General features: G+C 46.1%; 3 protein-coding genes across 5 annotated transcripts; all 3 read left to right on the top strand.

Moving 5' to 3' along the window:
* Positions 1-4,334: 4,334 nt before the first annotated feature.
* LOC105189719 (uncharacterized) lies at positions 4,335-7,061 on the top strand. Its single transcript, XM_025304627.1, has 2 exons — positions 4,335-5,210; positions 5,273-7,061. The coding sequence occupies exons 1-2, from the start codon at positions 4,347-4,349 to the stop codon at positions 5,645-5,647; spliced, it is 1,239 nt and encodes a 412-aa protein (XP_025160412.1). The 5' UTR covers positions 4,335-4,346; the 3' UTR covers positions 5,648-7,061.
* A 141-nt stretch (positions 7,062-7,202) lies between these two features.
* On the top strand, positions 7,203-8,886 carry LOC105189711 (uncharacterized). The gene is made up of 3 exons (XM_011151994.2): positions 7,203-7,636; positions 7,709-7,922; positions 8,031-8,886. Exons 1-3 carry the CDS (start codon positions 7,523-7,525, stop codon positions 8,567-8,569), a joined length of 867 nt encoding a protein of 288 aa, XP_011150296.1. The 5' UTR covers positions 7,203-7,522; the 3' UTR covers positions 8,570-8,886.
* Positions 8,887-8,992: 106 nt separating this feature from the next.
* Positions 8,993-14,586, top strand: LOC105189505 (probable serine/threonine-protein kinase irlA). Of its 3 annotated transcripts, none has more exons than XM_019844352.2 (5): positions 8,993-9,331; positions 9,764-9,874; positions 10,106-10,336; positions 11,080-11,337; positions 12,764-14,586. In XM_019844352.2, exons 1-5 carry the CDS (start codon positions 9,233-9,235, stop codon positions 13,997-13,999), a joined length of 1,935 nt encoding a protein of 644 aa, XP_019699911.2. In that variant the 5' UTR covers positions 8,993-9,232; the 3' UTR covers positions 14,000-14,586. The 3 variants fall into 3 exon arrangements, with proteins under 3 accessions (XP_019699911.2, XP_011149933.2, XP_011149955.2); XM_011151631.3 differs by having other exon boundaries at positions 8,996-9,331; positions 11,080-11,340; XM_011151653.3 differs by lacking the exon at positions 8,993-9,331 and adding an exon at positions 9,517-9,686 and having other exon boundaries at positions 11,080-11,340.
* Positions 14,587-14,590: the final 4 nt, after the last annotated feature.

The raw sequence follows: 14,590 nt of genomic DNA, 5'->3' as shown, positions 1-14,590 counted from the left end.
GCAATATTTAGAGATGTGCGAACTCGATTCGCATTCGAATCTGGATCCCTATGATTCGAATACGAATAATTCGAATATGAATCGAAAATACATTATCGTTTGCGTGCATCAGCTGCAAAACGGGCCATCTGGGCCTGTGTATGTTTGAAGCCTTAACTTGTAATTAACTTAACTTATAATTAATAACTTAATTATAAATTACTTTAAATATTTAAATATATATTTTAGTTTAAGATGATATTACGATAGCAGTATTCCCTTTTATATTAAAATCTTCCATCGTTATTTGCATGTTTAATAGTCATGTCATTAAATTGCTTAATGATTCGATTCGATTCGAATTCGAATTTAAAACATGAGATTCGATTCGATTCAATTGACATAAAAATTCTTGATTCGCACATCTCTAGTAATATCACATTTGTCGTGTTGTTAAATCCGACTCGCAATGGCGAACGATCTTATCCTTAATATCTAATTTTTAATATCCAGTAAATTAAAATAAATATTACGCTCTCATTAATTGGGGGATCGTTTACATTCGTCAAAACTCGATCCTCATTTATGTCGTCCGGCATCGCTTTGTCGAAACGAACTTTGTTTGTAATATTAAACACATTTGTCGTTAAAGTAGCAAAATGACATTTAAATACGTCATTACGACGTTTTTGAACGTCATTAAGATGTCATACTGATTGCTACCTGGTATCTTGTATCCTTAATATCTAATTTATAATATAATTTATGAAAGTAATATAATATATTTAAAGTCGTATTTTGAATATTTTATTTTTTTCTCAAAAACTGATTTATTTAAGTAAGATAATGAACGAATATCTTAATCGAGATATTTCCCTTCGTTTTCTACAACATTTCCCCATCTTTCTGGCAAGAGGTGGTTTCCGCGATGATAGAAAGATTCTTCTTTGCAGTTGATCCAACTTTCAACAAAGTTTCGTACTTGTTTGAAGTTATGAAAGTATGTATCCTTTAGAGCATTTTGCATCGACCGGAGCAAATGATAATCGGATGGAGCAATGTCTGGAGAATAGGCGTGGTGCGATAAGACTTCCCATTCCAACTGTAACAGCGTTTGATCACTTCACTGATAATGCAACATGAGGTCGAGCATTGTCGTGAAGAATGATCACTTTGCGTCGTTTACTCGCGATTGGTGATCGCATTTTTGATGATGAATGCTCGCTTCAATTTGTATAATTGTTATCGATAACGATCAGCGGTGACAGTTTCATTCGGATTCGACAGTTCATAGTACACGACACTTTCTTGATCCCAGCAAATACACACAGCAATACCTTTGAATCGTGAATATATCGCGCCTCGAAGTGGATGTTTCTGGCTGGCCTGGATCAACCCATGATTTCTTTCGTTTGGGATTATCGAAATAGATCCATTCTTCGTCCCCAGGAACAATTCGATGGACAAAAACTCTTTCATTTTCTGCCTGGCGATCAACGAAATGCAAATGTTCAAAAGCGGTTCGCAATGGCATCTTCCGATAATTCATATGGAACCCATTTTTCTCTTTTGTGAATCTTTCTCGTATCATACCGTAAACGTTTAATAACTGTTACACGATCAATTTAATGCTCTGACAAGTCCTGAAGCGGATTGTGCTGGATTTTTGTCCAATAATGCTTACGAATATGCATTTTCAAGCTTTTTTGCTTGTCCCGAACGATCTTGTCGTTAACATTGAAATCACCATTTTCGAATCGTCTAAACCACAATATCCACATGTCTCAATTGATAGAGCAACATCCACAAACCACAAGTTTCTATCAGAATTCTATGACCTTCAGCCGCCGTTTTCTTCTGATTAAAAAACAAAAGCAAAGCACGTCGAAAAAAATGCTCTTTAGGAAGCTCCATTTTTAAAATGGTATTGACACGATTTTCACTGCGTCTGTTGCTAGTAAATGACTAAATATTATGGATTAACATTAAAGCGTTGAGAAACGGTAGCTATGATTGGAATGTCTTCGGTAAAACTGACATAGTGCCATTTCTCGCAAAACTCTCAAAACTGAATCACACTCCTAATCAGATATATGTTTACGTTCTGTCGGCCGTTCTGTCGGACGTCATCAATGAGAAATTTCACTTCGGGGAATGTTAATTCACCAGATGGTTGCTCGAAAACCAGTTAGAGGACTCGTGACCAGCCGATAAAAGTCCTCATTACGTCTTTGAGGTCGGAAGATAGACATCTTGGCTAACTGGACGCTTCTGCCGGACTTAATAGCTGTCTAGAGTATTAATTGGTCCTCATTTAGCGCGATGGCGAGACCGCAATTTCGTCCAATCGAACACTGATCGCATAAGTAATCGGCCAGGCGGGATCGTAGACCGACGGTCACCTAAAAGCCGACCTCGTGGCGCGGGCGTGCGCGTAATCGCCAACGCGCACGAGACTGCCAAATGACCCATTAATTAGAGTTCCGCGTGAGAACGCGAGCTATCTGGAATTAAATATCCGGAACGTTACATATGTGTATATATATATATATTAGTCGTCGTGAAAAAAAGAGAGCGTGCACACGCGCGTCGCCGTTTTCACGGTCGCGTTAGAGAAGCGACGTAGATTGTTATTTCCGCCGCGAAGATTCGTCTTGTCGCTTGTAAATTAAGGAGAAGAGCGACGCATTGAGAAATGCATCTCAGAGGCAGTCGGCAGAGTCGCAGAGGAGAATTTCAGTTGGTACAAGAGAATGAGGAGCAGACGAGAAAGCGGAGCGAAAACATTTGTCTGAGCGTTTGGCTGCGTTGAAACTCGACCAAGATGTAACCAAGAGTTAACCGAAGTTGGATAAGCTAAACAAAAAAGTTGAAAAAGCACAAGTCAAGTCTAATCTAAACCCAGAAAAGAAGAATAACAATAATAATAATAATAAGAATCGAGCAAAAATCTCCTACACAGGTTTTTGCGTTCTTACGACCGAGTTTTCTTCCGATTTGCAGACATCAGAAGAGCCTATTCTAAAAGTCAAGAATCGCAGTAATTAAAATATCCACAGAGTCGTACTTATATAAAATAATTATACTAAGATATAACCAAGAGTTAACTGAGGTTGGATGAGCTAAGGCATAAGTCAAACCTAACCTAAACTTAGAAAAAAAGAATAATAATAATAATAATAATAATCGAACAAAAATCTCCTACACAGGTCTTTACGCGTTCTTACGACCGAGTTTTCTTCCGATTTGCAGACATCAGAAGAGCCTATTCTAAAAGTCAAGAATCGCAGTAATTAAAATATCCACAGAGTCGTACTTATATAAAATAATTATACTAAGATATAACCAAGAGTTAACTGAGGTTGGATGAGCTAAGGCATAAGTCAAACCTAACCTAAACTTAGAAAAAAAGAATAATAATAATAATAATAATAATCGAACAAAAATCTCCTACACAGGTCTTTACGCGTTCTTACGACCGAGTTTTCTTCCGATTTGCAGACATCAGAAGAGCCTATTCTAAAAGTCAAGAATCGCAGTAATTAAAATATCCACAGAGTCGTACTTATATAAAATAATTATACTAAGATATAACCAAGAGTTAACTGAGGTTGGATGAGCTAAGGCATAAGTCAAACCTAACCTAAACTTAGAAAAAAAGAATAATAATAATAATAATAATAATCGAACAAAAATCTCCTACACAGGTCTTTACGCGTTCTTACGACCGAGTTTTCTCCCGATTTGCAGACATCAGAAGAGCCTAAAATCCAAAAATCAAGAATCAAGAAGTAATTAAAATTCCACAGCATCCGTGCTTTATACATCACATCTGCCTAGCACGACTGAAAAAGGCATTGTCTTCTTTTTATGCCCGCGCGCACACCGTTCTGTAGGCAGTTCCGCTTGCGCGAACTTAAATTATTGAACAGAACGGCGCATGTGTCGCAAATCAATACACGTTTTCGCTCATCTTATCGATCGTCTAACTCGCGAGGATAGACTTGAACTTTGATAGACGCGAGTGACGCGCGCGCGTCTCTCGGGTCGCAGTCAAATACAGCTGTCATCCGCTCCGATAACCTATCGACGCATTTATTACGCTAAAATCCCTCAATGTCGGAAATGTCTCTGCAACAAACGTACATTTCCACTGCGTCATCCGACTTTTTTCTACCAATTGATTAACGGTCGACTCGAAAACATTATTCTCGTCGCTCGTACAGCTCGAGTGAAGCTGCGGTCGATCGATCAATCGTTATGCAACAATCGATCTCATCGTGAAACATTGTCTGAGAAATGCTCAACAGTAACAATAACTAACCTCGAGCAAGACCGCCCGGAGAAATTCCCGGTAGCAACCGACCATGTCGACTGGTGATCGCACCAGGCCGGCGTACGGTAGAAGTCGCGAGGAGGACCTCGCGGAGGGCTGCAAGGAGTACTATCTGTTCCTGTTGGAGTTGTACTTGAAAGAGGCGTCGGGCAGCCGCCTGGCGAAGTTGAATCAGATGTTCTTCGTACCTACGAGCGTCCGCTTCGAATTCCTCGACTTCGTGGACGAGGATGATCTGCAGCTTACCCCGGTGGACGCCCTCTTCCAGCCGCAGGCGGGCGTCGCCAACGACGTCGAGGTGTTTAATGCCGGGAAATCGGTGCTCTTCGCCGTCGATTTTGACGCGGTGACCGATCGCAGCGTTCAAATGATCCTCAAGATCATCGTGAAGAAACGGATGCCCGATGACATCAAACCGGACATCCTGGTGGGTACCGGCGAGCTGGATCTGTCCGCCCAGTACGCCGCTCTGCGGCTGGAGACGCTGCAGTGCTGGCGGCGAGGCATCGCCACGTCCAAGACGTTCGACGGTCAAGTGCCGCTGATTCACAGCACAGATCTGACGGGAAGACTGGATATTTTCGTGAGAATGTCCGGCTTCGGCCAGACGATCGTTACGGATTTTAACGCGCCGCAGGATTCTGAGTCATTCGTCTTCGGCGCTGAAGAGGTCGATGAAACTTTGGCATATAAATTTCGCAAAGTCGACCCTCGTGCCGAGGACCTCTTCCGAGACTCCAGCAAGAATCTGCAGAATACCGTAACGTGTCCCGTGTGCCTACCAGAGACGTATCCGTGCGTACCGTGCGGAAGGATGGGAGCTATCGAAGAGAGAAACAAGAGAGTAAGAGACGTGCGAGTGGACGCCGCGGTAGAAAAGAAGTCCGAGTACACGGTACGCGATTATTAAAGAGAGAAATGAATCAAAGAGTCTAAATGTTACATTCATCTCTTCAGACGTCAAAGAACCTCCTGCAATCCGGCCAGAACTCGTCCCAGCCTTGTGGCAAGCCGGTCGTTCTCAAAGTATCCGGTTTGTTCGATAACGGCGACGGCGAGAAGCCTACCGTGACGGTTGCTGATGAAAGCGCTGCCGCGAAACCGGGCGAGTCTGACGATCCTGATCACGACGTCTTCATCCTACGGATCGGCAAGAAGGGCCTCGTCGGCATCGGTGAGAAATCCGACATACAGCTGGAGATGAAGACTCCGAAAGGGCCTGAAAGAAGGCCGCCAATTAGATACGAGACCCGAGAGATGCAGACAGATGTTAAAGAAGAAGTTGAAGTGAAAGAACGGAAGAAGAAGCCGAAGAAGAAGAGTAAAAAATGATGGAAACAAATCGTAGTCGAGTTCGGCAACCAGAGTCCCGACGGATTCGAATTAACGGATCGAAAGCCAATTTGCCAATTTTGCATTCTGGTTCAACTGTCCTTAACAAACACACACGTCTCTTGCGTTTGTATGGTTATGATTATTAAATTCTCTGTACTGCGAGATATTACATTGTCGGCACAATAAATCTCATTCGCTGCTTCAAACGACGTGAACAATTTACTCCAGATTAACCACACGCATACATACATAGAAACGAGTCCTTCTATTGGATTGTTCAGAAATTCTGGTTTTCTCAAATAGATGGTGTTGGTTGGCTTTTTAAGCAGTTAACCTCATTCTAAACCAGAAAATCATTATACACTACTTTTACGACGCGCATTTCAAGCTTTATTTGAAAAAAAGTTGTTTTGGAATCTGTCAAGTTTTTTTTTTGTTTGGCGTCGCATCAAAAATGGAAAATCAACGTGAGCATTCTCGTCACATTTTGCTGTTTTGTTATTGAAGGCAAAAATGCAGCGCAAGTAGGAGAAACATTGTGTATCGTGTATGGAGAGGATGTGTTAATTGAACGCCAGTGTCAGAATCGGTTTTCGAAATTTCGTTCTGTGAATTTTAAACATGCACCATGTTCTAAAAGGCCAAGTTGAGACTGATGAGGACCAAGCAAAGCCATTGGTGGACGCGAATCGTCATTTAACAACACGAGAAATTGCCGAGAGATTGAATTTATTGAATTCGACCGTGCATGAGCATTTGAAGCAACTTGGTTTCGCTTTTAAGGTTCGATATTTGGATTCCATACGTTTTCAAAGAAAGATATTTGATTCGTCGCGTTACGTCATCTGCGATTTGCTACTGAAACGTGAGGAAAACGATTCATTTCTGAAGCGACTCATAACTGGAGATGAAAAATGAATTGTATACAACAATATTAAACGCAAAAGATCACAGAGCAGACGTGCCAGAACCAGCTCAAAGCACATCGAAAGTTGATATCCATCAAAAGAAGGTGATGCTCTATTTGATGGAATTGGAAAGGGACGATTTTTTTTGAGCTGCTACTAAACAACCAAACGATTGATTCGAATGTGTATTGTCATCAATTGGGCAAATTGAATGATTTTCCATCAAGCAGAAAAGATCAGAATTGGCGAACAGGAAGGTGTTGTGTTTCATCATGACAACGCCAGACCTCACACAAGTTTAATGACTCGCCAGAAGCTGTCAGCGCTTGGATGGGATTTGCTGCCGCATATCCGCCATATTCACCCGATCTGGCACTATCCGATTGTAACTTGTTTTGGTTACTGTAAAATTTTTTGGATGGTAAAAACTTCGATTCAAATGGAGGTGTCAAAAACCACTTCAATTTCTTGCCAATAAGGACCAGAGATTGTACGAGCGTAGAATCATGTTATTATTTCAATGATGGCTCAAAGGTGTTAGAACAAAATGGTCGATACTTAATAGAATAAAATTGTTCTCTCTGTTAAAAATCTCGTCTTTCATTTTCATGCAAAAAGTCGAAATTACTTCCCGAATAACCCAATATATGATTAAAAAATTACCAACACTGTTTCACAGTCGAATGTCATTGTCAACCTCAAAAACCTTCTTGGCGATTAGCGATGACAACCTAAATTGATTACAGTGATAAGTAATATCCTCCAATATCAAACTCCCAAATTCCCAAAGTCGTCCAGACAATGAATTACCGACACTGAATCGCGAGCTACGTGGGAATAGAATAAAATTCGATTCATAAAATCTAAAATTCGATTGGGGAAATAATAAACTGCAAGATATTAACCTCGACCTCGACACTTGGATCGATTGAACACGATAAATAAAACCGAGTGAGTAAAAATAATGAGCGGGGAACAGCTGTTCCTGATGGAATTCCTGGTTAACAACGTCAACGTTCCCGCCATCCGGGCGATCCACAAGGAGATACTGCCCGCCAAGACATGCGTCTCTTTTCAAGTAAATCCCTGTGCTAAGTCGAGTCGTTCGTCGAAACTCGCGTTGGTATCGCGCTAAAAATGATCATCGTAGATACTGGATCTGCCGCCGATGAATATCTACCAAGAATCGCCGACGAGAGCTTGCGCCTGCAACGACGGAGGGCAGCAGGTCTTCAAGAAGGGGAAGTCTTGCCTGTTTGCGCTGCCGAACGTCATCCTGCAGAAGCCACTGTGCAGTTTTCCCGTGAAGATGAGCGTCCACAAGGAGTTCCCACCAGGGGTTTTGCCAGACGTGATGTTAATCGGTCCTCTCGTCCACTCCTAAAGCCGCAATTTATCTCGCCATTGCTTGTCTCTCAACTCCTCATCTGACAGAGCTGTGTAAAAACGATGGTGTCTTTCGCGATTAACAGGCAGCCACCAGATCCAAGCCTGCGGCCTCATCAACTCGCTACTGAGCCAGCAGGTCTTCAAGACCGGCGACAGTAGCCGGACGATCAAGGACACCTTCAAGATCACCACGGCGACGGGGCAATGCGTGGGCGAAGTCACAGTCTTCATCCGCGCCTCGTGCTTCGGCAGGAAGATCGTCACGCAGTTTCAAATCCCCGACGACGAGAAGCCGTATCTCTTCAAAGGCGTCGACGACGGCCCCGTGTTCCAATGCAGGCGGATCACCTCCGTCGCGGACAGGCAGAGTCAAGTCAAGTGCGTGTGTCCTGCGAGGAAGACCAGCGACGGCAGCGGAGAAGCGGCCAGGACGTGTTGCCCCGCCGTGGTGGGTGAACACCGGCGAAAGGACCGGCGAGAGGACCCCAAGGTCAAGTGCCCACCGTGTTGTACTGTCGCACAGGACACCGTCGGCAGGAAGGAAGCTGTGAGGAAGTGCGGTTGCGTCGTGAAGGAAGAGCGGACTTGCAGCTGCGGCCGCAGCAACGTCAAGCGTCCATAAGTAAGAGAATTCAATCCGGTCCTCTCCTGGATGTCCTTTCCTGGAAATCAACAGGTCTCATCGTCGCTGAAATGACCACGAGCGTCGGTCGGGTGAAGCGCCGGCTGGACTCATCCATCAGTCTCGTCTGGATCAGCCGTCCTCCTCCGACATCCACGCGCTCCTGCGCGCTCGCGCGCGTATTTAGATCCGTCCGTTTATTCCCGTCCGCCGCCGCGCTCCAAGGGGCGCCGCGGCGGAGCCAGGGGGATGCCACCCGCCGGGGAAGGGAGGCCCCGGTCGACGACACCGCCGTCGCTTCCCACGCGCCCGCCAACCCCCTCGCCCAGCACGGGGTGCTAGGCCGATATTGTCGCGTCTGCGCGATGAGAGACAACAGGCCGGAGAGACTGGATGGCCGTGGACGCCTTCGCGATAGAGACGTGCTGCGTCGTGCGGCGTCGGGACGCGCGTTAACCCCTCTCTCGCCGCTGACCTCGCGAGGGAGACGACGCCTCCACCGTCGGCGAGTGTTGATGGCAGCCCGGCGACGCGGCGGCGGCGGTGACGACGACGACGACGACGACGACGACGACGACGACGACGACGACGACGACAACGACGACGACGACGACGACGACGACGACGACGAGCCGGGTGCACATAGACGTCGGCGGCGCGGGCATGAACAGCTCGCCGCAGAACACGAGCAGCGCCGGGACGCAGCGGCGGGCCGGCGTCGACAACAGCGACGAGGAGGAATGGAGCGGCGTCGTCGAATGTGTAATTACCTCCTCTGCGTGTCTCGCGCTTCTTCGCTCGCTGTGCGCCCTCGCTTCGCCGTCGCCCGGTCGGGAGCCGGCGCGGTGCGCCGGGAAGCAGCGGGAAATCGAGTTGTCGTTCACACCGACGCGTCGTCGACCGATCGAACGTTCACCTCTGACGGTTCCTTGGCTTCCTTTTTCATCACGATTATCTGCAAACTCTCACACGCGTCAGCCACCGTTCTCGCGACTCGCGAGGAGCGCGAGCTCGCGGGAATATCGCTCGGTCGTCGGCGAAGTCCTTTGTGCACTGCAGCGTTTTTGCCGCTCTACTTCGCGGCGTAGCTTATCTCCCGCTTCATTATGTAATCGTTGTAAGATTGTTATCTGTGCTATCTGCGAGTGAATCGCTGTCGCGATTCGAACGGTGAGCGCCTCTTTTTCTGCCCAGGCTGTCCTCGAGAGGACGAAATCCGACAGGGCTGTGCGCGCGGACGAGGACAGACGTCGCCGGACGATCATCGTGGAGAAGAAGAACGGCACGTACGGTTTCACGTTGCAGGTGACGCTTCCATGTTAAGCGCGTCGCGCGTGTAATGGCAAACGTGATCCTGCTTTAGGCATCCGCAAGAGCGTACTTGTCCCGCCGCTCGCTCTTATCCGCCCGTCGCGAATTGCAAGCTCGTAAACCTGAAAGTTCCATCAGATTAATCGATCCGGCTTCATGAGAAATATACAATCCCGACCAGAATGTGCCGGACAATAATAATTTGATCGATACTGACCCCGACAGAGTTACGGGATACATTACAAGAGGGAGCAGGAGATAGAGATGGTGACTTATGTGGACTACGTGGAGTACGACGGGCCGGCGTTCAAAGCCGGCATGCGGGAGGGTGACGTGATACTCTCGATAAACGGCCACGAGATGGACAGGGCCGATCACAAGACTCTGGTGACCTTCATCCAGAACTGCGATACGAGAATGCGAATGGTCGTGTCCTTCGAAGACTGCGTGAGAAAAGTAAGAGCAAGAGCGCGCCCGCCCGACTCTCTTTCTCTCTCGTCGCTGTTCTGAATTAATTATTTCTGTATATTTCTCACTTTACTCACCTACGTTTCGTATATACAGGGTGTCCGGGATCCTTTGGAGATGAAAAATCGTGAAGATTAATCAGATCGAACTGAGAAGAAAAGTCAATTTTGCAAAAAAGTCGCAACAGTCATTGAGTTATTAAAGATTAAAAGTGACCCCGTCTAGAGGCTCTTTCAATTGATACGGAAGATTGAAAGTGTTTGCGTGCTCATTTGCAAAATGGTAAGAGACTTTTCTATTCGGAATGATCTAATCTACAATTATATGACGGCGATTGCGCCTAGTGACAGATTCAAAGTTCGACTCATATCTATCGCTAGATAGACAATAGCCGTAATATAATTGTAGATTGGGTCATTCTGAACAAAAAGTCCTTTATCATGTATTGCAATAAATTTCCAAGTTATCAATTAAAAGAGCCTCTAGATGTGGCCTCTAGATTTTCAATCATTAATAACTTGGCAACTATTGCGACTTTGCAAAATGGTGCTTGACTTTTCCTCTCAGTTTGACCTGATTAATCTTCACAATTTTTCGTTTCCAGAGGATCCCGGACATCCTGTATTATCCATATTTTGTTTCACGGCGATTGCGAGGCTCTCGTGACCTTGAAACTTGATTCTCTGAGATCAAACGCAACGAACCGTCTGACGAGACGTCGCAATTCGCAGGTGGAGTTACACATGCGTTACATCGAGCTGCAACGTGCCCTCCAGTCTCGCCTGGGCGAGCTGGAGAGACTGTGCGAACGAGAACGGTCCATCCTGATGGGCCGCTGGAAAACCCATTCACTGCCAGCGCGCAAGAGAACGCCTAATAGCATCGTCGGCACTAATCCCAATCAGCCATCGCCTTCCTCCAGCTTCAACTCCTCTACGATTCAATGCTGCCGACCTGCGACCTCCACCGAGCACCTTCTGCTCTATAACGTGGTAGCTACTATTTATGTATCGGCAGTACTCGGTGAAAAATAGTGTAGCAAGAGACAGATAAGCAAGGCTGCAGGCTCTGGCAGAAGCTTGCTAGCAGAAATATAACAAGATCTAATGACAGAAACCGAGCGGGATTTGTCGTCCCAATGTATTTGAATGGAACATATTGCAGATCTTGCTTGCTTTCTGCCGCCAATCTGCTGTCAGGTTCTGTCAATAGACTCTGTCGACAAATCCTCGATCGAATCAGCCATTTATCGATAGATTGTTAATAGATTGTCTACTGGGTATACAGTGGGGTGAGGGTATACAGGCTGAGGTACCTAAAACACCTAAGGCCACCTGAATAACTTCGAAAATATGCAAGATAGAAAAAAATGTTAAATACAGAAGTTGTAGGGTTTCAAGTGATGCATCATACAAAAATATCAATATGATCTTGAACGGTGTCATCGAGATTATGGAAAGGTCACCTTGAGTTTTTCAAGTAGAAACTGCCATATTTTGTTTTATTATCTTTTTCTATTAATTAATTTGAACAACTTTTGTCTGAAATATTTTTTTATTTGTCAAATATTTTTTAAGGTATTTAAAGAAAGTCTTTTCAATATTTGGCTTACGATATCTCGGTAACTATTTGTCGGGGGAAAAAGTGGTACTAGAAATTTTTTACTCTCTTTTTTATTCTATTTTTCTTAAGAATATGCTGTCACAATAGTGCACCTAACTTTCGTTAGCTTGATCATTTCTGGAAATCTCAAAATCATTTTAGGTGCCTCACCATGCATACATACATGATTATGTGTGAATTTTGTCTTTATACTGTACAGGGTGTAACATTAACATATAGGTCAGTACGACGGGTTGCTTGCCCCTGTTCGGACGATAGTGCAGAAGTTGCTAAACACGTCACTCGTTGACTTTGTTGATAATGACATTTGCAGTGCTCCCGGTATGATGAGTTAAAAAGTTCGATAGAAATTGGAGATTAGAAAGAACGGTATAGAAATTTTTAAAAGTCTCATATACTATATACTCCATCCATATCATCATTATCAACAAAGTCAACGAGTGACTTTTTCGGCAACTTCTGCATTATCGTCCGAATAGGGGCAACCAACTCGTCGTACTGATCTATATGTTGATGTTACCTGTGTATAAGCATACGTATGATTATATGTGTCCACACTAAAAAGAAAATGCTGTTACACGAGTACAATTCAAGTAGCTGCTTATGTTCGCGGCAATCCGCGACATAGACATACGATTGAACGAAACAATTTATCCTTTTCTTCATTTAACAGCAGTTAACTTCATTTAACTTCATCTAAAATTGTATACAATCTTTTCCGATCGAGTAACGAAGGCACCGGATCGCGTCGCATTGATCGCAACACCTAAAGGGCCAACTGTTGTCTTCCAGTTCGCGGACGGACGACCCTGTCTGATCCCTCGCAGCGCTGCTTGCCTCGTGACAGTCGGGCCGCCTCGTTCCCGCAGCGACCATCATCACTTCCTGTCCAAGATGTCCAGCGAATCTGCCGTGACAACGTCATCGCGCCACAGTTATCACCAGGCGAACGGCATGACCGGCACACCCGCCAAGAACAAGTCTCACAAATCCTGCCAACAGCAACAGCAACAACAGCAGTCGTCCGTTACCGGCGACGGATCGTCGTTGCATGCGGCTCCCCAGAACAGTCTCTGCGTCGCTTGCATCTCCAGTGCGAATCGTCGACGCGAGCAGTCCGACAGCGGCAGCCTGGACGCCTATGACCTCGCCAGTCCTTGCTGCGATCCGAATTGCGTACCTAGTCGTCGACGCCGCGAGAAGCAACGACGCGCCCGTAACGAGCAGACTTTCCATCAACAGCAACAGCAGCAGCAGCAGCAACAACAGCAGCAGCAGCAGCAGCAGCAACAGCAGCAGCAACAACAACAACAACAGGCCAATCTTCAGCATCATCATGTTCAAGGACCCCAGCCGCAGCAGCAACAGCCCAACACCCACAACTGTCCTCGCACGTCCGGTCACAGTCTTCACTCCATCACCAGCAGCGACGTCTCGACGACGGGCGACAGCGTCGCTTCATGCTCCACCAGTCTCAGCACCGACACCCTGTACTGGGACCCCAGCGTGCACCAGCGACCACCGCCGTGTCTTCAATACGCCAAGCCGAAGTCATGGGACAATCTGACGACAAAGGCCTTCGGGGGGTACGGTTTCGGTTACGGTTACCTGGACACCGCGACCATCAAGACCCACAGCGCAGAACGGCCTGGCAAAGGATCCCACGGTCGGGCGAAGACACCCGTCGGCACCGTGCAGAGGAAGACAAGCACCGGCAGCAGCACCGCGTATTCGGCGGCGAGCACGGTCAGCCGACACGGCTTCCAGCCCACCAAGTCGACGGAGAGCCTTCTGATACCGGCGCCATACCAGGGCGACTTGGACGCGGCCAGTCTGAGCTGCGAGTGCCTGGACGGTGGGCCCGGCTCGCGGTTCGCGCCTGTCGTGCAGCAGCTGGACAAGCACAAGCGAGCCGACGAGCCGGCCGGTTACATACCGCCGGCACACGCGCAGATCAGGCATCGACGGTCTAGTCATTCCGATGGGAAACTACGGGCTATCAATAGTTCCGAAGTCACGCGATTGTAATAATCTCTCACCCTTTCAGTACTCGAGCCTAATGTATACTAATAAAGTGTCGACCTAATGCTGCTGCTTGCGTTTTATTTGGCTAACCGGGGGTTCCAACTTCTTGGTAAGTTAACTGATAGTTAAATCATATGTCTGTCCTTGTCTAATTTGAAGGAAACAGTTATCAAGAAATTGGGACAACCGGCCCTAAGGGCTTGGTAAGTTAACTGATAATTAAATCATATGTCTTTGTCTAAGTTGAAGGAAAAACAAAGATGAACATATGATTTGACTATCAGTTGACTTATCAAGAAATTAGAACATACAGATACCTCTTGCCACGCCATCTCTCAGTCGTTCTTCTCCGTTACGTCGCGCCGCGCAAATTCCTCGCTCTTTTGCTTCCTACCAAGGCGGTAGGTAACTCTGCGTTACTTACCGCCAGTCGTCTACTTACACTCGCGAGATCACCGCGAGAACGTAATCGTCAGTCGTTGCCGGTATGCGTATCACAAGGCCCGATTTGACGGTACGCTCATACTTGTGCGAGCTAAATTGATCGCAAGTGTGTTGCGTTTTTTTTTTTTCAACATGTACTGAAAGTCGACA

Source organism: Harpegnathos saltator, unplaced genomic scaffold, assembly GCF_003227715.2.
Source record: "Harpegnathos saltator strain DR-91 unplaced genomic scaffold, Hsal_v8.6 scaffold63, whole genome shotgun sequence".
Classification (NCBI taxonomy): Eukaryota; Metazoa; Arthropoda; class Insecta; order Hymenoptera; family Formicidae; genus Harpegnathos; species Harpegnathos saltator.
Note: the sequence above shows the minus strand (reverse complement) of the source record. Positions and strands in the feature narration are given on the sequence as shown.

What these genes read in the sequence shown, in the direction of transcription:
- LOC105189719 (XM_025304627.1), top strand. Translation starts at nt 4,347, where the DNA reads ATGTCGACTGGTGATCGCACCAGGCCGGCGTACGGTAGAAGTCGCGAG. An exon ending in AAAAGAAGTCCGAGTACACG is followed by an intron (nt 5,211 to 5,272) that starts GTACGCGATTAT and finishes TCATCTCTTCAG; the next exon opens with ACGTCAAAGAACCTCCTGCA.
- LOC105189711 (XM_011151994.2), top strand. Translation starts at nt 7,523, where the DNA reads ATGAGCGGGGAACAGCTGTTCCTGATGGAATTCCTGGTTAACAACGTC. An exon ending in AGACATGCGTCTCTTTTCAA is followed by an intron (nt 7,637 to 7,708) that starts GTAAATCCCTGT and finishes TGATCATCGTAG; the next exon opens with ATACTGGATCTGCCGCCGAT. An exon ending in GCCAGACGTGATGTTAATCG is followed by an intron (nt 7,923 to 8,030) that starts GTCCTCTCGTCC and finishes CGCGATTAACAG; the next exon opens with GCAGCCACCAGATCCAAGCC.
- LOC105189505 (XM_011151631.3), top strand. Translation starts at nt 9,233, where the DNA reads ATGAACAGCTCGCCGCAGAACACGAGCAGCGCCGGGACGCAGCGGCGG. An exon ending in GGAGCGGCGTCGTCGAATGT is followed by an intron (nt 9,332 to 9,763) that starts GTAATTACCTCC and finishes TTTTCTGCCCAG; the next exon opens with GCTGTCCTCGAGAGGACGAA. An exon ending in TCGAAGACTGCGTGAGAAAA is followed by an intron (nt 10,337 to 11,079) that starts GTAAGAGCAAGA and finishes CGCAATTCGCAG; the next exon opens with GTGGAGTTACACATGCGTTA.